The sequence below is a fragment of the Podarcis melisellensis genome, assembly GCF_964234715.1.
Source record: "Podarcis melisellensis genome assembly, chromosome: 2".
NCBI classification, from domain to species: Eukaryota; Metazoa; Chordata; class Lepidosauria; order Squamata; family Lacertidae; genus Podarcis; species Podarcis melisellensis.
The window spans coordinates 76155629-76177538 of NC_138529.1; the positions used below are offsets into that span (position 1 = coordinate 76155629).

Here is a 21910-nt window from a genome sequence, read left to right on the forward strand (position 1 = left end):
AGTCTCTGCATAAAAACAATGTCACACATGGAGGTGATCTTGGTCTTTATAATTATAGTACATGCCAATTTCCCAAAAATTTGGTCTGGAACCAAAAGACCAGACATGTAATAATAATTTGTTATTATTTAACAACAAATAATTTACCTGAAATCCTCATGATATCAAGTTCTTAACAAAATATATGTGGTCCAGTATATCAATAATTAAAAATTGCAACCCTAAGAGCAGCAACTTAGATATAACCTCAACAGAAACAAGAATAATATGGCTTTCAATATGCAGAGAGAAGATACTATTTGCAATAAGAAGGCGAAGGAGGAATAAAAATTGCCTTATGCCAACAAGCATACACTCTTAGGTTGCCCATGAGAAAAGAATAACTGATTCATTCATTCCATCATCACCCAAGCTATTCAACCATAAGTGCTGTTTCTGAAGGTTTGCATTTCACTCACATGGTAAGATTGGTAAAAATACTCACTAAACCGAAATGACAAGTCACAGAACAGCCATACACACATTAAAAAACCCCAATTTTTTAATAGCAGCTGCTCATGAAGTGAGCAGGAGAAGAACAACAGAGAACAGAATTTTGGCACCTTATTAAAAACAATGGCTTGGTGCTTATCATGCCAACAGTGCATTGCATGGCCCATGTAGAGCACACCCACCTCCAAGCTTGCATTAGTTCTTTGCAGAACAACATCAATCTTTGCAGGCTACATCAATCATATGCACCACACAGTCAGAGGCACAGCACAAGAGTCCAATCAAAGTTGGACCACTAGAAATCCTCTCCCTAATGAACCACCAAAAGACCCTGATGTTGGGAAAGATTGAGGGCACATGGAGAAGGGGACGACAGAGGACAAGATGGATGGACAGTGTTCTCGCAGCTACCACCATGAGTCTGACCAAACTGCGGGAGGCAGTGGAAGACAGGAGTGCCTGGCGTGCTCTGGTCCATGGGGTCACGAAGAGTCGGACACGACTAAATGACTAAACAATAACAACAAAATGAACCACCAATGGAATTCCGGGAAATTCTGCAGCTCAGCACTTAATTTTTAATACACTAAACTCTACAATATTACCAATAAAGAGATGCTGAAACCACTTAAGGTTGAATCCAAACCATAAGCACATTCTACAGTTGTCTTGAGTAAGTACGAGGTCTTAGCAGCAACAAGAAAAAAAATGTAATGTTAATTAACAATATTCCATCAAGGCTTGCTGTACAACCCTCTTCTTGCCGCAAAGACAGGTTAAAGCCTCCTATTTACAGGCTCTAAGAATAAGTTTTAAAAGCACACACAGCTGTGGCTTCCCCCACTCCTTTCTTAACTCTTTGATACTTTCAGAGTTTGCTCATTTTATTTGTTACATAGCAAAGAAAATGACCTAAGGAGAGATTATCAAGCTTTCTGCCTCTGTGCAAGGACTCTTAAGGCAGAAATGATGCCTGCTGGGAAAAGGCTGATGTCAGCTCTTAAGAGCTCCCTGCAAGGATAAGGAGGCCTTTGTTTTCAGCTGAACTGTGAAAATGAGAAAATACCTCCAGCCTGACAAACAAGAAACCCACACAACATAGGTCAGGCCTGAGACCTTTGTTTAAAGGGACAACACTGCATTAGTGTTACACTTGCACTGCAACATCCAGACACTTTCAACATTAAACAGAAGCTGCTCCAAAATAAACCAGGTGCTTCTTTAAAGGTTATGAAAGGTCCCACAGGTTAAAGGTGACCGTTGGTATGAGTTCTCCTCCACTCCTCACCAAAAGAGCTCTTTGCATCTTCACTGAAACCACATACATAGGAACTTACACCAAGAAATCTAAATGACTTTGTAGGGGAAATCAGAAGTCAAGATATAATCTTATTTTTAGGCTGATGTTATTATTCCTCCTTAGATGAATAGCTCTGATATGTTAGTGAAGCTGTGTAAGTTTTCCAACTTGCCTTTTTCTGAGGCAGAAAGGCTTTTAGAATAGATGGCACCCTGGGTGGGGCTGATGGGGTTACACATAGATGGTTTCCATGCCACGGAAGCCTGCTCTACAGCTTTGGGCTGAATGACATATTACCAGTTTTCTGGGCCCCTATCTTGATGTGGGACATGGCACCAAGGCAAGGCTTGCACCTTTGTCAGGTAATTTCCATTTTCCTTACTAAGACACAACTCTGTACATAGTTAAATGTGCATCTGAAACTGATGGAAGAGTGCTTTTTGTGGAAATAAGTAATATTCTATCAGACATTCAGTTTGTCAGAACTCTGTATGCAATACACACACACACATTTAAAGTTTCAACATGTTTTTCATTCCATTTGCTTTTTCAGGAGTTGCAAACTGGCTTTATTATCGTGTAATGTTCAGTGAAGAAGTCCTACAGTAGACTAGACTATCTGAAAGATGAGTAAACATAGCTCATTAAAAGCTGCATTCATCAACTTAGAAGGTGTATCATACCACTTAAGTATATAATTGTGGTTGTACGCATGATTTAACACAATGTAGGCCTACTGCAATGCTCATATGCAATATGAATTTAGCTTGAAGTGAAGACGTACACACAGGAAGTAGAGGACCGTAACCAAAAACAAGGGGTCTCTTTGTGAACTAACAAAAAATGAATTCAAGTGAAAATGCTGATAGCCAAAAACTCTTTATCCAATGTATTTATGATTTATCACCTATTATACCAGACAGGATGCAAATTCCTACTTCCTGCTGTAAACATACATACATACATACAAAAGGGTAGTTCAGCTTTCTGATGACTACATATTCATTTAATCCTACAGTGACTTTTGTAATTCCCAATAAGTGGGGAACCAATGAAGAAAAAACAACAACCCTTAACATGTAGTTTATTAAAATACAGGAGTAATTTATTTTTTACTTTATGGCCAAAATATTTTACATTGGGGGGTTTTTCCTAGTAGGGCTCAATATAATTTAAATTCTCCAACTTATTTGTAACGCCATTAAATGTTGCCAGCAAGTTGGCAGCTTTTCCTGATTACATAAGAAAGTAAAAGCCAAACTCTATATTTGCACAATATTTTGTTTCTCACATTTACAGTACTGCTAATAAAAGCCCTTTCTGGATCTGATGGTTGTCCAAGTTTTAAAAAATGAATTTCTGTAAAATGATTATAGTTTTGAGTGAAAACGCCATGAAAATTCTGCTTTACAGCTTTGAGAAAAGTGATTCTAAAGGTGTTGCATGACTCTGCAGATAGACAGGAGTTTGAAATGCTGAAGTGGAACCATCTACCCAACCGCTAGTTGTATTTCGTATCCTTTATTTTTATGAATTTGGAAGTCACATAGTTCCCCTCCCTTCCTCTTCTAAATTATGTAATAATTCAAACATAGCCTCATTTTTTCCTATCTAAACTTGCGTGGCAGTTGAAACAGAGTAACTCATTTCTTGGTGTATGTGTTTTTTCTCTCAGTGATTACAAATTTCACTCTTAAGGAGTGATTTTAAGTAGTTTAACTGGGAGTAATCACCGCATGTAAAAAAAGAAAGAAAGAAAGAAAGAAAGAAAGAAAGAAAGAAAGAAAGAAAGAAAGAGAGAAAGAAAGAAAGAAAGAAAGAGTGGGAGAACTGTTTCTGAGAGTTTTTATTGCTTTGGTACTCAAGCTCTTATTTGTAAGAAATTCCAAGCCTGCAATCTGCAGGCCTCTGAATAACACTGCTGTGATTTATTTGAGGATAAAATGCCTCAGTCCACATCTTATGACTGAATGCAACAATCCAAAGCTGAGTGGAATGTGTGGAACGCAGAGGGCTTCTTGAGCTGAGGCAGCAGGGAACAGTACACAGTTATCAAGTTGGCTCTGGCTGGAATACTCCAATCACTTCCTCTAGTCAGGAATGAAAGGAATTCTCTCAGCGCCTACACTTCATGCCAGCTACAGCTGCTTCTCTAGGAATGAGAAAACTAAATGGATGGAAAAACCGTTTTCTTTCTTTCTAGTAACCCACATTTTACCTGCACAGTGAAATACTCTGCTGGCATGTGAAAATGGAAGCACGTTAACTAGTGTTTAGCAACAACTGTAGCTTGAGCAGCTGTTGCTGTGTGCAGTCTGCTGAGCAGCTGTTCTAAAAGTTCCTGGCCTTTAGAAGGAGGAGGGGAAAAAACACTAAAAATGCAATGCATCTATTCTCACATCAGGGTAGAGAGTCTTAAAGCATAGGATATATAAAATATAAAGCAGGATGGAAATGAAATGAATGATGATATCCCATGGGGGGTGGGGAACGGTACCTAGACTTTCAACTGCAGCAATTGTAAACTAGGTTTAAGGTGCCATTTGGCAATTAGGTTATATATCTGAGTTTCTAACACTGCCTGTGGATTGTCATTTTTCAAAACAAAATTAAAATCTGGGTGAAAACACAATGGAAGCCATATAAATAGTAAAGCAAACTTACAGATGGGGACTGAACATTCGACTCATTTTAGAGACGTGTTCGTTTTCACAGTCTAGGTCATCATCTCCTTGGTCCATACTGAACCTCCTCTTGCAAGGACTGATCGGGGGTGGCCCTGTCCTATGGTTGGTTACAGCCGCTGATACTGGGAGGGACTGCATTCTGGGTTCTCCTCTTAGAGCAGCTTCACCTACAGGGGAAAAAAACAGAGGAAAGCATGGGTTTAAAAAAATGTCATAAAAAGAAACAAAAAACATTAGGTATGGTATCCTTTAAAGTCGGTAGCTCCTTAAAGCAAAGTGTTTGATAAATCAATAGGATGCTTGCCTTGTCAGGCTTGTTTAAGATTTGAAACTGTGGTCAGAAGCTAAATATTCATTTTCTTAAAATAAAATATGACTTCTACAAACAAAATACTTGTTAAAATTTAGTTTCTGAAACATAAACATTGGAATAAAACAGCAGAGGAAGAGAGGTCGGGAAATACAGTTGACTCATCTCAGGTGCACTTAAGGTCTAAACTGACGCATAATATTTATAGCGTTTTTATTGGCAGACATGCCTTTTTTGTAAGACGGAACAATCCAACACTGAGTTTCATGCACTTGAGATTACAACTTAAGCAATAAACTTTAAACAATTTAATTCCTAACTGTTTTGAAGAGGAGGTCCTAAGCTCAATTCCTAGCATCTCCAGCTAAAACAGACAGACATTGCCAATCAGTGTAGCCAGTACTGAGCTAGACAGGTCAATGGTATATTTCAGTAAAAGGTATAAGGCAGCTTACTATGAAGATGCAGCAACTAAAAATAGTCTTCTTGTGGCCACACTACAGATTCATGGTGTTACAACACAACTTCTAGCTCATACATGAGGAAAGTAACACTACTGGGCTAGGACTTGCCGATCAGAAGGTTGGCGGTTGGAATCCCCGCGACTTGGTGAGCTCCCGTTGCTCTGTCCCTGCTCCTGCCAACCTAGCAGTTCGAAAGCACGTCAAAGTGCAATTAGATAAATAGGGACCGCTCCGGCAGGAAGGTAAATGGCGTTTCCATGCGCTGCTCTGGTTCGCCAGAAGCGGCTTAGTCATGCTGGCCACATGACCTGGAAGCTGTACGCCGGCTCCCTATGCCAATAAAGCGAGATGAGTGCCACAATCACAGAGTCGGCCACAACTGGACCTAATGGTCAGGGGTCCCTTTACCTTTAAAACAAACCGAGGGGGAGGGGAACTGCATAGTTCTTATTCCTGCATTGCAGGAGCTTGGACGAAATGACCCTCGGATTTCCTTCCAGCTCTACGATTCTGTGAATACGATATGCTTTCCCACTCTGCTCAGTGATGCTCCTTCTTTGCATGTCATATAGGCTTTCGCATAGCACACAGAAACTACATTATCACATTTCACAAAGTTGGTCATCTTTTAGGATACACTGATATTTTTATTCAAGGTTTCTGGAACTTGTAAATATTTTTCTCTACAGATGCTCGTTCCATTTTTCTCAAGCGCATAATTACAAGAAAACAACGTCAGTAACACATCACATCTGAAAAGGGAAATGTGTTTGCTACTACTACACATTTTCATACCCCATGCAAGGCACAGGTGACATATAAAAAGAGCCCTGTTTTATATATTCAACAAATACTATTTTGGTGTGAAAGGAACCACTAGGGAGTAATCTGCACTATGTTCACCAGGAAAAATAAACATTTTGCCAATTTAGTAGGCAAGATGTAAACTAGCAAATATACTGTGGCTTATAAACACACCACAAGTCATGGCTTCTATTCAAGACTCTGGCAACAAAATTAAACTGTAACTTTCCACCTGAATGTTAAAAGCAAGAAGTGTATGCTCCACAGCAGGCCAGGCACTGGAGTTAACCATGCAGACATTCTGCTGTGTTAATACACAAATCATCACTTTGCTGCTTCTATCCCACCTTCATCTTTTCCCTTGGGGAGGGAGCTATTTAAAAGCCTTAAATCTTCTAATATGTGGAATCTGCAGCTGTATATTTTTTTCTTTTCAGTCTTTAAAGTTTTCCATTTGAAGCTATGTTAGCCTCCAATGAAAATATTTTTTTCAAATGGAAAATATAACTTTTGTTAGATCAAACTTGTGTAAAAGCACATAGGCCAAACAGTCATACAGAACAACTCCATCAGTAACTCAACTAAAAAACCAACATGGAAGTCAGAGTTTAATAAAATGGTATCTTCATTTGTAGGACATGCAGCATAAAATTTATCACAGGCAGTATGTTGACATCCCGACAGGAATCATTTCACTTTGGCCATCAAGTCAGGAACTTAAAACTGCAAAAGAGAATATTCCTTGCATTTTATAATCTTAGATAGACAAGCTGGCACCAACTTCAAAAGCTGAAATCTCCAAACACTGTTTGATGCATCCTAAATTTATTTCATGCCTTTTCTGTGCTCAAGGTCTTCCAGTATTTGAAGAAAACAAAATCCAGTAGGAATGCCCATTATCGAACCTACCGTTTCAGTTTTCAAAAACAGAGATGAAATAGGGTTTACTGTAATAGAAAACACAATTCCTTTACACCAAGTATCAGTAGATTAAATGTTTGTTAACCACTACCGATTACGCAGAGAATAAAATAATTAACTGCATAATTATTATTTTTACCAACTACCACCATATATACCCCAAAACACCTGATTTTGAATTTTAAGAGCTTGCATGCTAAGCCTCTCAAGAACTGCTTTGGGTATTTATATTGAACTGCTGAATAAAACAATACAATTGCGTGTATAATATATCCAAAAGAGTTAAGTTCATTGTTCATTTCTCTTAGAACAGCCAAGTTCAAAATAAATTACAAAACTTATACATAAAAGTTCGAACATACTTTACTATTTTAGAAAGGAGAGTATGTCTATCAAACCTCACTGTATAGCAGTAACAGAGATTGTCCATGCACTTCAACATTAGGAAATATAAAATCAGATCCCACCACAGTAAGTTTTCAACTCCAGCTTGGCTATAGCTATGATGTGGGGGACAAGGTGAGTTTGGGGGGGAGTCTTATTAGCAGGCAGACAGGTGAGTTAGCAGGATCTGAGAACAGCTTAGTTTTAAAGCTGCTCTTACCTAGTGTGCCTGATGCTTCGCTGGGCAATTTGGGCAATGCAATGAAACATGCCACACCTAAGCCATAGGATAAGTGCCCACATTCCAATATAAAATTCAGTCATGGTTAATAGTAATCAAAGAACAAACCATGATTTATTTTTGTGAACAAACCATAGTTAATGCACTGGGTTTGGACGTAACACTATTTCCCCCCCCCCCAAAAAAAAACCAACAACACTTAATGGTTATTTAAGCTATGGCTTAAAGTAGTGGGCATGTAGCTAGCATGCATGTTTTGACAAAATATGTTCTGAATATATGTGGATATCAGGTACAGTGGTACCTCTGGATGCGAACGGGATCCGTTCTGGAGCCCCGTTCGCATCCAGAAGTGAACGCAACCCGCGTCCGCACAGGTCGCGATTTGCTGCTTCTGCGCGTGACGTCATTTTGAGCGTCTGCGCATGCGGCAAAACCTGGAAGTAACGCACTCCGTTACTTCTGGGTCGCAGCAGCGCGCAACCCAAAAATACTTATCCTGAAGCTACTTCAACCCGAGGTAAGACTGCATGTGTTATTTGCCCATCAGTCTAGGTGTTGGTACCCTTTACATACTGGATTAAGAAAAAGAAGGAGCCCTTCAATATGCATGTTTGTTTGTTTGTTTGGTTTGTTTGTAAAATGGCACGCAAGCTCCCAAAGTTCATTCTCTCACACACTCACAAATACATTTTCAAATCTTTTCTTCTCTGCAGTATTAAAGTTTCCAAATGGGAAAGAAAAACCGCAGCTCAGTCTATCAAAACAAAATACTGCCACACACTGCATATGTCTTCCTCTGTCTGACCACATTCTATGGTAACCAGACTGACATCATCCCATTGGCAAGGTAACATACTGATAAAACAAATGTGTTTTTTTAAAAAAAATCCCCAGGGCCTGCGCCAGCCTTCCTGATTCATTACTGTATAGGCCTGTGTCTGGCTTGCAACAGAATCACACACACAGCCAATGCATATTCATTGCACCAATGCTAGTCTTTGTTTCAGCAAGCAGCTGGGCTGGGGCACAGCGTATCTGCGTCTCTCAAATAGCTCAGTTTATAGCTCCATTCATTAGCTTCCCTTCCCCCTCCCCCGAAGATCTGGAATGTTAGGCAACATGATGAAATATAAACAATATAATCAGAGATGACAATGTACGTATTGTCTGTGTGCCATAACAGTACAACAGCCACAAAACAAAAACTCTTGTAGTCTAGGTATAACGATTTCCAACTAGTACATTTAAGGATCCCCTCCCCCACTCCCCAAAAATCTGGCAAGCCTATCTTATGACCATGAAATGAGATCATACAAGTATATTTATCCTGCTAGGAGTTAACAATACACTGAGTCGGGATTTTTTCCCCCTTCACACACTAAATAACTTCCAGTTATCTGTAGGTATTTTCCCACCCTGCCTTACATTCAATCCAGCCAGCACTCTCATGGCCTAAGATGATAGCTGAACATGATTTAGATATTGTCATAACTGAGTCAGGCTTTTTAAAAATTTAGTTAAATATGTGAGAGATGGGCACTAGACCCCAGATAAACCAGGCATGATGTGGACAGCCACATTCATTCATACATATGCCTGTCTCCTGCGTATATTTTTTTTAATGGAACTTGGGAGACTTTTACAACTAAACATGCATGTTGGTGAGGAAAGCAGAGCCTTCAAAACTTTCTCCCCTATGATATCACTTGATACAGTTGCATCTCACCTCTCCTCCATCCCAGTTCTAAAGTAGGTAGACGGGGCAAGACAGAAAGTGATTCAGCTGACGGAACGCAGGAAGGTCCATCTCCATACACCTGCAAGCACTTGTTGATGCAAAAGGTAGACCACACCAATTCCCCCTTTTTAGTTGTGAATGAGGGAGGTATAGATGAAAACAAGTATGGCTGTTCCCAACATGCCTGGTTTACCCCCTAAGAAGCAAATTGTCACCCGCCTAAACACATATACTCTTCACTGAGGTAGTAAACTTGAATAACCTTGTGGTGTGTGTGTGTGTGTGTGTGTGTGTGTGTGTGTGTGTTTTTAATCCCTTTATTATAGAATATCAGATGCAATGAAAAAGAGCTCTTGCTTACCCTGTTCCCTAACATGCTACTTTTTTGCATGCACAGACAGAACAGCATTCAGTCTTGCAAACTCCTATCTGGGATCTAAGGATTTTTCAGATGATTAATTCCACATAGTACCTCATGTTGACATGGGATTGCAAAAGTTTGCACCTTACAAGTTTCAGAAGTTCCTCTGTTTTCCGCTGCTTTTATTTTTCACATAGGTGCTATTTCTCAAGATGTCCCTATATTTAAATGCAGGTGGATCAAAATCTAGCCTGGCCTGTCCCTATTCCTTTAACAGAGGTTTATTAGACAGAAATCAGCAGCTGAAGCTCAACATTATCAGCTGCTAACTGCTGTAGATCAAGCTGCTGCTAAAGGATCAGCTAGCTCAGGCATGGGCAAACTCAGGCCCTCCAGATGTTTTGGAACCACAACTCCCATCATCCCTAGCTAACAGGACCAGTGGTCAGGGATGATGGGAGTTGTAGTCCCACAACATCTGGCAGGCAGTGTTTGCCTATGCCCAAGCTAGCTGCTAGAGAGGCCACTTCTGAAGTTGGCAGCCGTATTCATAGGTGAACCCGAACAAGGCTTCTAATACTTAGCACCAATTACTGTACTGGGATACTGGAGAACTTAAAAGAAACAATACTTCTGGTAACATTTTATTTCTCTATTAAGCAATGGTCATTGTACACCCACATGCTATAGAATACTTCAAAAGTGGTCAAAAGGATTAAAGCATAGACCAAATTTCTTGAAGAAGTTGCCAAACTAATACAAGTTACAGAGAAACAATTTTAAAAACTCAACTAAGTCTCTTAGCGCCCCACGCTAACCCCCAGTGACAATTGATTATTTTTCATACTTCACAAGTCAAGACTTCCAGTGTATGCTATTCCAGGGTCTATTTTTACCATGCTACATAAATATGTACCTAAATTTAAAGTGCTGGTGTAATCTTAGTGAACTGTTCTTCGTTGGCTCTATGGTGTTCACTGAGAGACTGACCACACTGTCATTCAGACCCTGGACTCTTTCATGCATCACCAATAATGCTCCTCACTCAAACTGCAACAAACCCTGTTTTGCATTCCAATCTCCAGACTTTTCTACTACAAAGGGCATTTATATTTGACAAACATATATGCAGCTATTGAACATTTTGCAGAGTTGCATTTTAATTAACAGGGAAAGAACAGCTGCCTTTGACTATAATTTATAGTATTTCTTCCCAAAGGGAACAAGGTTCACAGGACTGCTGCTCTCCCTCTCCGATGTGGAAAAGGACTATCTCAAATTTGAACTTCTCTGATTATTTGTTTTTAAAAATAATTTAGTCCCCAACTTACATTTTTGTGAAGTTTGATATAAACACCATAAAGAAATGGGAATGTACACCTATCAAAAGAAGAAGCAGGTATTTGGAGAATCCTGATTTATCCATTTAGAAACATAAAGCAATGGTCCAGATGCTTTATGAGGCTGAGGTTTGGGGTATTTTAATGATGGAAGATTTAGAACCATCCCAAAATTACTCTTTGAGTATTGCTGTTCTTACCTAAATAAATGCTGACTGCCCTATTCAGGTTAGAGTCTGAAATACTGAAAGTAAAGCTCATGAACAATTACTATTTCATTGGTTGAAATTATGATGACCGTATTTTATCAGTTTACCGAATAAATGTTTAATTGAACTCAACACTGTATTGCCCATTAATAAACAGAATGCATTGTGAGCCCACCTTAGGACTTAGCAAGGCTTTTCATGAACTAAGCTCAATTGTTTGCCAGTGGATATGCAGAAAAATATTATTTGAAATCATATGGATGAGGCTACTTTGAAAAAGGATTTAAACTTAGTTTATTTGTCTACATATGTACCACATACTCTGAACATGTAGATTATTTAACAGATTTAAATAAGAATTCATAGAGCTACATTCAAACACACTGAATACTGAAGACTATGGTGTAAAGCAGGCTGCAATCCAAAGCACACTTACTAGGGAATAAGTCCCACTGAAGAAGTGTGCATGCACATGAAAGTTTATAGCCAGAACAAACTTAGTTGGTCTACAAAGGTGCTACTGGACAATTTGTTTGTTTGATTGTTTGACCAAACGTAGTGTGCTTTACTTCTGAGTAAACATGCATAGGATTGCATATATGAAGGTATTCCAGCAGTTTTGCATTGGAGGTTGACCAGAACCTTGGGATATTATTATAAAACTGGAAAAAATACCTAGCCAACATATGGCTAGGTAAAGGTAAAGGTACCCCTGCCCGTACGGGCCAGTCTTGACAGACTCTGGGGTTGTGCGCCCATCTCACTTAAGAGGCCAGGGGCCAGCGCTGTCCAGAGACACTTCCGGGTCACGTGGCCAGCGTGACATCGCTGCTCTGGCGAGCCAGAGCCGCACACGGAAACGCCGTTTACCTTCCCGCTGGTAAGCGGTCCCTATTTATCTACTTGCACCTGGAGGTGCTTTCGAACTGCTAGGTTGGCAGGCGCTGGGACCGAGCAGCGGGAGCGCACCCCGCTGCAGGGATTCGAACCGCCGACCTTTCGATCGGCAAGTCCTAGGCGCTGAGGCTTTAACCCACAGCGCCACCTGCGTCCCTTATGGCTACATATGGCTACTGATACACAAAAACCTATGATTAAGCTATATACAGTGGTACCTCGGGTTAATAATTTAATTCGTTCTGGAGGTCCGCTCTTAACCTGAAACTGTTCTTATCCTGAGGTACCACTTCAGCTAATAGGGCCTCCCACTGCTGCTGTGCCGCCACATGATTTCTGTTCTCATCCTGAAGCAAAGTTCTTAACCCGAGGTACTATTTCTGGGTTAGCGGAGTCTGTAACCTGAAGCATCTGTAAGCTGAATGTAACCTGAGGTACCACTGTACATCAGAAAAGGTCTGTCAACAGATTCTGAAGAAAGGATTTGAAACAAAGTACCAATAGTACTCGCTTAATAATAATAATAGGCAAAGTATTGCACAACAGAGGCTTAAGACACACGAAATGCCCTCTGTCTTGCAGAAGCAAGGTGAATTCTTAATAGTGCTTCTCTGGTTTAATGCAATGATTGAACAGAATATATGGGACAAAGTAGTCCCTCGAGTAAGCTGGTCCCAGGCTGTTGTATACTAACAGCAAGGCTAGCTAGCCAATGCAGATCCTCAAGCAGAGATTTTATGCTCTGTTGATAGGAAGCCTCTATCAACAGCTGGTACAAGGGAAGCCACATATGGAGCACATTGCAGTAGTCAAATGTTGAGATCACCAACTCCTGAAGCACACTGGCAAAGCTATCCTAATCCAAGAACACCTCCAGCTTTCTTAACATACAGGGTTTATATAAAGGACTCCTAGCCACAAAGGCCATTTGACCCTTCCGTGAAAAAGTTGGATCTAGGGGCATCTCCAGGCTTTGAATTTGCTCCCTGTGTGCAATCCCATGCAGATCAGGCAATCTGCCTAGCTCCTGGACACTAAACCAGCACATCACATGCAGCATATCCGTCTTACCAGGATTCAACTTGTTTATTGGCCCTCATCCAGCCCAGCACTGCATTCAACCTTCGATAAAGGTCACCAAGACTGATTGAATCCCATAACCAGGCCTGGCTGGGAAGGGTCTAGATAACTGGTATCCTGCAGGAATTCCTACACCTGCTCCACCACAACTTTCTCCAGTACACTGCTTTTAAACAGGGTATGTGTGACTCGTCAGTAGTTGCTTTGTACAGTGGGTATATCATAGACTTCCTGAAGATTGACAACATCACTGCCTCTTTGAGGACAGTGGAGAGCACCGTCTCACCCAATGATGTGTTAACCACATGCTGAACACAACCAGTCACACCATCTCTGCTAGTTTTATTAGCCAAGAAGACAAGGCTCAAATATGGTCAGACACATTGTTGGAAGCACGCTGTCCACGTCATCAGGCCTTATCTGCTGAAATTGATCCCACCACATCACATTAGATGTGGCACTGGACACCTCAACAGAGACTGCAGAAACTCAGGTCCTTTCTGAGTACAGCAAGTTTCTCTTCAAAGTTCAAAGCAAAATGGTCATAGAGGGTCTCCAAGGGCATTTTCTACATCATCCGAGATGGAGGCACGTCCGCAACCGGCAGCGCTGCGTCTGCGCACATGCGTGATGCAATTTGGCACTTCTGCACATGCGCAAGCGGCGAAACCCGGAAGTAACCCCTTCCCAGTTTCCCTTGGTACACAACCTGAAAACGCATAACCCGAAGAGTCTGTAACCCGAGGTACCACTGTACATCCAACAAAGCAGGAGTAATCAACCTTCAGACCACAAAACGCTGCTGAACAGTTACTATAGACATAATACAGCTAGCAAAGTAAGTCTTAGGCATGATTGTGTCCTCTAGCTAGTGTGCAATCTGCTTCAGAATGAGGCTCATAGCATTTATAATGTGGTCCTTGCCTGGCCTGCTTCATCATCTACAGCTCTCTATGGTATGAAGGGGCTGATTGGGTTCTATAGTCATCTCATGTGGGAGCAGCTGCCAGAAGTCCATACTTTACTTTCTCATCCATAATTAAATCACAAACAAGTGCTGTCATTATCCATTATGTTTCACAATTCCCCTTATATCCTTAAGAATATAATTTATATGATTTTTTTTATTTGCTAATTGACATAGATAAACATGTGACCTAGAATGCAGCCCTCTGTCATTGCTGCCATGAAAGTTATTAAAAAGTCTTTAGCAGGAATCACGGCTAACTGTGCGGACTTCAGTTGATAAGATTGATTGTTCTATCCAGCAGGGTGATAATGAAGGGTGGTGACATATTTTTTAAAAATATGTCTTTTAAGTTTGTTTGTTTTTTAATCACAGATGTATTAGCTTGGACCAGAAGATAAGTTAATTTGAGAAAGTTCAAGGAAAAAGTTCTCTGTCCCCTCTTCTCACCAGCAGTCCCTGTGCCCCATCCCACATACGGTAATTCAGACACTTTTCAGGAGTTTTCAGGGAGTGAAACATCTTTCCAATAACTTCCATAGGGTCCAATACAGCACTTGTATCTTATTTTTTTGTAAAGGTCTTTGGCTACATATGATCATGCATAGAAATTAATGGGATTTTTTTTTTCATCTTAACCTTTCCCCTTGGTTTCCCTAATTAACTATATTTCTATTTATTCTCTTTCAAACGTATGCTACTAGAGAACGTAAGTGATAGTTATTTCAGCACAAGTTTGTGGTAACCAACACTTTGCTATGTGGAATTGCTATGTGATTCTAATCATGGATCCTCATCTTGAGCAGCCCATTTTAACAATTTGTTGGCAGAGGTACTGGAGGTCCTAGGTGACTGCAAATTACACTTCATTTCTGCCAGACAGGATGATGTCAACAAATTATAGGCTCCAAGAATGTGCACCCCATAAACTTATAAACATACACATAGGAGTCACTAAGTTTCTGTTAGAAACAGCCATATGACTGTATTTTCTTTTACTTATAAAGAGCAGCATGTTGACATCCAACAATTCAAATATTCAATTCCTTAAACTACTTCAAATGCAAGCAATACTCAAGGCAGCTGACACATCCCACATCAACATTCTCAGCCATTCCCAGGTATGTACTCTTACACACAAGCACACTTCAGTTTTGATTAGCAGCAATTCCCACAATCACAGAGGCTGGAGAAAGTACTACAACAATCACAAGAATTTGCTTCAGAGTATATCCAAGATTTCAAATCTGAAATGCAGAAAAAGGTGGACGTTCAAAAAAAGTTGGCTTGAAAAATATATTTTGATATACTTAAACATGTTTCATAATAAGCTCTTTCTATGTTTGTTTTTCCTACTTTGTGGCTCAAATGGAAAGCCTTTGTGCATATCAATGTGAAGAACTACACAAGGACAAGAGTACGCTTTTTTCTGTAGGACAAAGAAAATTCATACAACCCCCTCAGATAACTAGTAGAGTACAACTGGTTGCCCCAGATGGAGATGAACATCAAAAGATTTCTTCAGCCAGTTCAATGGAACCCAGATAAGCCATCACAATCCAGATGGGGATATATATCCAAATGTGCATCTCATTAGCTCTATCAGGCTTTACCAACCTGGGGCCCAGCTGTGCTCCCTGCTGATAGTAGCTATTGTCCAAAAGGTCTGGAGATGCCAAGCTGGTGAAGGTTGTGAGCTAGGTGAAGAATGTCCATGGATTTCCCTTGCATGGTTTGGGTCACATATGCTTAAACATTCCATTGAAATGTTGTATTTTGGATGCATAGGAGAGCTATTTTAGTTTCCACAGATGAGTACATTCAGAAAATTACATGTACTGAATATGATATTTCTCCATTTTGTCTTCAACACTGATCCAAACATCAATTAAGAAAAATCCTGAAATTTTAAGAAATCAAAAAATAAAAATCTGTGAACGCACAAAACTGTTCATCTAAGTATGCAATACATTAGATATGGAGTTCAAATTACTACTGCTTTCCCAGAGTCATAGCATCACTGAATCCTTGTCTTCTTTTTCTCTGTTATCCAGGAAAGCAACTTGTTTGAAACACAAGACACAGGAAAGCGAAAATGATCAAAGGCCTGTCTGTCATTGGGTGAAAATGATCAAAGCTTAATGACTGCCCTTCCACTTCAAAAGTAAATTTGTGCAAGATTATGGTTACAACATTAAAATGAGTTAGAACTTGTGCTTATAGCAACATCTTAATGTGGAATCCTGACATGTTTTTTAGTGCCAAACATGAATTCCAGTTTTACAACAAGATGAAAAAGAGGTTGAAATATTGCTTAAATTAAACCTTGGTTTTACTTATGGACAGTGATGCATGCATTTAAGTGTCAGGAGCCAGAGTCAGGAATAGGTCAGCAATAAAACACCCAGTGTCAGTGAAGTTAATTCTTTATTCAAAGGAACCAGAACAGTGCAGGCCTAGTGATCACAGCAACTCTTCCCAGTAGTCTTGCCCCAATGAGGCAGCTGCAAGGGCTAGAGGTCCCTGCCTTCCCACCACTCTCTAAGGCTCCTCCCCTGGGTTCCTTCCCCAACAGCCTATGGCTCCTTCACCTTGCTTCCATTTGCTCCACCCTCTTCATTTCTCCACATATTTGGGGAGACCAGCGGGGAGGAGAGCTGGTCACAGCAGGAGGGGAAACTTCCTTGGTTTCTTCAGCAGCCTGCCTCATAGCTGCCTCTTGGGTCCCCTCCTCTTCTCCTTCTGAGCCTGGACTGCTCTCTGCCCCAGCCTCTTCCTGCTCACAAAACCCTGTTGCCTCTTCAGCTTCTGGAACCTCCTCCTGAGTCTGCTCCCTTCTCTCTATGGGGGCTCCCCAGCTGGTGCCTCCCACTACTCCTCGGCATCTAGCAAGTCCATGACATTAGGCATGCTGCAGTAAAATGTTAAGTCACCACAAAACTGGCTACCCCACTCCCTATATTCTGAAGTTGTGCAAACCTTTATGTCTGCCCAGCAGATGCAAAGCCATCTCCCTTTACTACTCTTAGCAACCAATTTAGTGATGCCCTTCTGTGATCTGAACTCTAGTCATTAAGGGGCCACAAGGCTATCAGAGCAATCCTAACCCTGGCGGGGAGCACTGGGGTGGAGCAGCAGATGGACCACTACATCCAAACTCTGGTTGATTATACTGGACATGATGGGGTATTTCCGCCCCCCCTCCGCTGTGCTAGCTTCCCACTGCCACAGCAGAGGGGCCCAAAACAGGAGTGGGAGAGCAGCTTTGTATCCAACAGGTGTATGGCTCAGCTCTGCCTCTGCCACAGCCCATTTCCAGATCCTAAGCTTGCTACTACTGCACTACACTGAGCAGGTGCAGGGGGAAACAGGTTCTACAGCAGCCCCGTTACCCCACTGACACAAGCCCAGCAGACAGACACATTGCCCTATCTTTGCCCCCCCCCCAGCAGCACAGAGAAGGAAGTTACGTTTGTTATTCATGCTTTCCTACAAGTCACCCTACACTAGAACTTTTAGCCTCATTATCAGAATTACGACTCTGGCAAGAGTCTTGACATTCCTGTCTTCAAAATTTGGAATCAAGACAGCCTGCATATTTAAGCCAAACTTGTCAAAAAAAAAAATAAGGGCTTCATCAGGCTAGCTGCCGACTGGAGTGACTAAAATCTCCTTTAACATTTGGTATCCCTCGCAAAGCAAATAAGCACATCAGCTTTTCACTATCTATTAAAAACTTCGGGTTATTCTTTGAAAGGTAACCTGGTACTGTATTGTACAGCAGGCTACTTTCCCCATGTATCTGTCTCCTCCATTTAATAGTTAACAATAGGGAAATCAAAAGATGAGAAGTTTCATCATCCTCTGGAAAGATTTCTTCTAAGTCTTAGAGCCCAACTCAACTAGTTCAGTCCCACTGCAGATTTTATACTAACAAATGCCACCACCACTGTTCAGACTAACACTTTGGATTAAGACAGAGAGTATCTGAGAAAAGCCCAAACTATGACTAGACCCTTGAAACCAGGAATGGATTGTGGTCTAAACAGAACAGACTGTTGCATTATGGGAAGGGGCCAGGATGAATTTACTTTCTTCTGTGCTATTATGATAATGTCTCTCAGGGGAAGAAAGTACAAACCCACTCCTTTCCAGGAATAATCCAGTCATATGAAATTGCCATGAGTGTGGAAATGAAATGCTAAAACCTGGGTTTCATAATTAACCATTTCATTTATTGCTGACTGTTTTAAAAAAAGAAGAAGCCAATTGGAAGGAATGGAAAATAAATTCTAAAGCAAATTATCACCCAGGCCATCCAGAGCAAGAGGCAAACTGTGGTGATGCATCTCAACATGCTTCTGAACTGCTGTGTGTGAGAGACCTTTTCTAAAAAGCACATTTGGATTCCATGTTGCATCTGTTCCCACAGGACATGACGTCTCAGTTACAGAACTCCATTATGAGGGAAAGAAGCACTTGAAATGATGGAAACCTTGAAAACCCCTTGCAGAGGACGTGAAATATATACTACCATTTTAAGGGAGAAGTGTGTGCTTGTGAAAGTTTCCATTTACACTTTGAATAAATGCAGCTGCATAGAAAAGGCATCCCCAAACTCAGCCCTCCAGCTGTTTTGGGACTACAACTCCCATCATCCCTAGCTAACAGGACCAGTGGTCAGGGATGAGGGGAGTTGTAGTCCCAAAACAGCTGGAGGGTCAAGTTTGGGGATGCCTGGCATAGAGAAATATTTGTTGATATCAATGGCTCATCACATAGTTGCAATAAACTGCAAAGAAAAGCAAAGGATTTAGACAGTAGGGTGGGTTGCTAGAATGGAATAGGGAATTCTTCCATATAGTTGCAGTTCCAAGTAGCTCTTATAGCTGTGGCTGGATGTATGAAACTGGGTGAAAGTCTCTATTGAGTTTATAGAGTTGACCACAGCCAACATTACTGACCATAAAGTTAGTTTTTGTGACAACAATGCAAATCTAGAGCCAAATAAATAAATAAAATGTTACCTTTCATCTGCAAGGGAGTCCTTTTGAAAGTTGAGGGAAAATAACATAGAAGCAGCAGCTGGTTATAGCATAAACAACCAAGGTACAGTGGTGCCTCGCAAGACGAAATTAATTCGTTCTGCGAGTTTCTTCGTCTTGCGGATTTTTCGTCCTGCGAAGCACGGATGCACCCTGGTATTAATGGCTTTAAGAAAATGGAAACAAAATCACAAGACATTTCGTCTTGCGAAGCAAGCCCATAGGGAAAATCGTCTTGTGAAGCAACTCAAAAAACGAAAAACCCTTTTGTCTTGTGCGTTTTTCATCTTGCGAGGCATTCGTCTTGCGAGGTCCCACTGTACTGTATTGAGGACCTCAATTCAAACCAAATTACTGTTTCTCCTTTCCGTGCTGACTTTCCTTTAACAAAAAGTATCATTAAAAATTGTTTCAGGCTGTTTTATGGGAAGCTATACAAAAATGAAATAAATAAACTAATATGAAAAATGAAGGTAGGTGGATCATAGCAAATGTTCCCTTCATTGTTAATGCGGAGGGCAGGATCACACAATTATACTGACACATGCAGGTGCAAGAAAATAAATTGATAAATTTGTAAGGATAAGTGGAAAATCAGTTTTGGAACTGAAGACACAGGAAGACACGCTATTGGATTCTCCTACAGGGTAGACCTACTCAGAATGTCACATGACAAAAAGCAAAATACTATGGATAATATGAATGGTAAAAATATACGACAATGGTGAGGATTTTTTTAAAGCATTACATAAAACTCAAAAAGGCACAGCTCCCTATGTGACTCAGAGCAGAGGAAAAACTACAAAAACCACTCTGAAAGTCCCTAAAAGTTTCATGCATGATACTAGAAAAATTCAGAGGCTGACTGATGGCCAATTACTTGGTCCTATCTGCAGTGCATAGGGGCCTGAGGGGGCCCGAGGCCCCTCAAAAATTCGTTTGGGGGGGCTCTGCCCCCCCCAATAATTTAAGAAAATTATTAGTTATATCATGCTTTGTAAAATCACAAAAATATGTCGGTATTTTTTATTTTCCTTGTTTGACGATAGTTACCTTTTAAAATACATTCAGTAATGAGTTAAAACAAAGCCGCTCCCGATCTAGAGAGGGGGTGGGGTTGCGGGCTCTCGACCCATCAACAATCTCGCGGGGCTGGTGTCAGCCCCGCAAGAAGCGGGGATTTCCCCTAGCTCATTAATATTCACCGCCCACGGCAGCAGCCAATCGGCTGCCGCAAAGGGCGGGCCCTCACAGGTTCACTTAAGGTCGGGGCAGCCCGGGGCTCGCCCCTTTCGTTCCCCCAGCAGCAGCGGTTTGGAGGTCTTGGGCCCCCCCAATATTTTTTATAAGTCGGCGCCCCTGCTGCAGTGCTACACAAAGGCAGCACTTGGAAATGCTCCTTACAGAGCATGCCCTTCTGTCATATGCCTGAATTTATCTGGCACCAGGTTACTTACTAAATGGAATGACCAGTATCCTATCACATGCTTCGGTCATCAAATGCGACAACTTTCACCCTTGTTCTTCACCAGATAATCCCCCAAAATATGATCCATATGAACAAGGAACAGGAAGCAGTTTCTTGGAACAGAGAACCACTGCAAAGTATGGAGCAGACAGAGGGCGAGTATAGCTGCAGCAGTTCCCAGAAAGGAAAGGGTAAGCTTCCTTAAGCAAACAAACCCTTCCCTGCCCCCAGCCTCACAGTACAAACTAGGCAAAGTCTCCTCTAATGTTCCAGATGATGCTGTTTTCCTGTGGCTATTGAAAACTGATTTAGCATAACTACCCCAGTGAAGCAGATGGGACTGAATGATAAAGCTCAAGGTGCAGTGTGGGGATTCAGCTGCGAGCTGAAACAATCCCTGATGAAATTGTGTTGCTGTAGTTGCAGAGTGTGGGGAGAAAAGAAACAGAAAAGATGTAAGATACAGCCTCTCCCTTTTTACTATATAAAGATGCATGTAAATAAAATCAGTGATTAAAAAATAAACTTTTAAATAGTTTATGCTTTGCCTAAGGTTCATTAAACCAGCTAATGATTTTGTGTCAACTATTTTGGCTAACTTTTCTCCTTTTTAAAACCCACTGCCTACTCCAGGGTGGCCAGCATGCCCTACAGAATTCGCTGCATTCACACTCCAATCACCTCTGGCCACTGGTCAATTGGCTGAGTCCGATTGGAGTAGAAATTCAACAACATCCAGTGGACACCACATTGACTACCCCTGAACTATGCAGCAAATGAGTATGAACAAGCTACAGGAAAGTGGCCCAACCTAATAACCAAATGTTGAACTCCTTGGAGAAATAAATGGTCCTCATGTGCAATTAGAATGGTTACTGGGAAAAAGTAAAGCCCAACAGGAAATCTGAAGGAAGCTTGTTCTCTTACCAGGATTTTACATGAACCAATACAGTGGTGCCCCGCAAGACGAACGCCTCGCAAGACGAAAAACCCGCTAGACGAAAGGGTTTTCCGTTTTGGAGGCGCTTCGCAAAACGAATTTCCCTATGGGCTTCCTTCGCAAGACGAAAGCCCATAGGGAAATCTCCAGGGACAGGGGGGAAGTGCAGCGCGTCTTCCCCACTGTCCTCGGACCTCCTCCGAAGCCTGGCGATGGGGCGGAGAGCTCTCCGCCCCATCGCCAGCCTCCTCCGAAGGCT

The 21910-nt window shown here is 41.3% G+C and overlaps 1 protein-coding gene across 2 annotated transcripts in view; it reads right to left on the reverse strand.

Annotated features, from left to right (window-relative positions):
* VGLL4 (vestigial like family member 4) overlaps nt 1-21910 on the reverse strand; it is a 99077-nt gene that overhangs the window by 30047 nt on the left and 47120 nt on the right. For both annotated transcript variants that reach the window (XM_081901248.1, XM_081901247.1), the window contains one exon: nt 4457-4646. In XM_081901248.1, coding sequence (XP_081757374.1) covers nt 4457-4646 — 190 coding nt within the window. The remainder of the gene's footprint in view (nt 1-4456; nt 4647-21910) is intronic.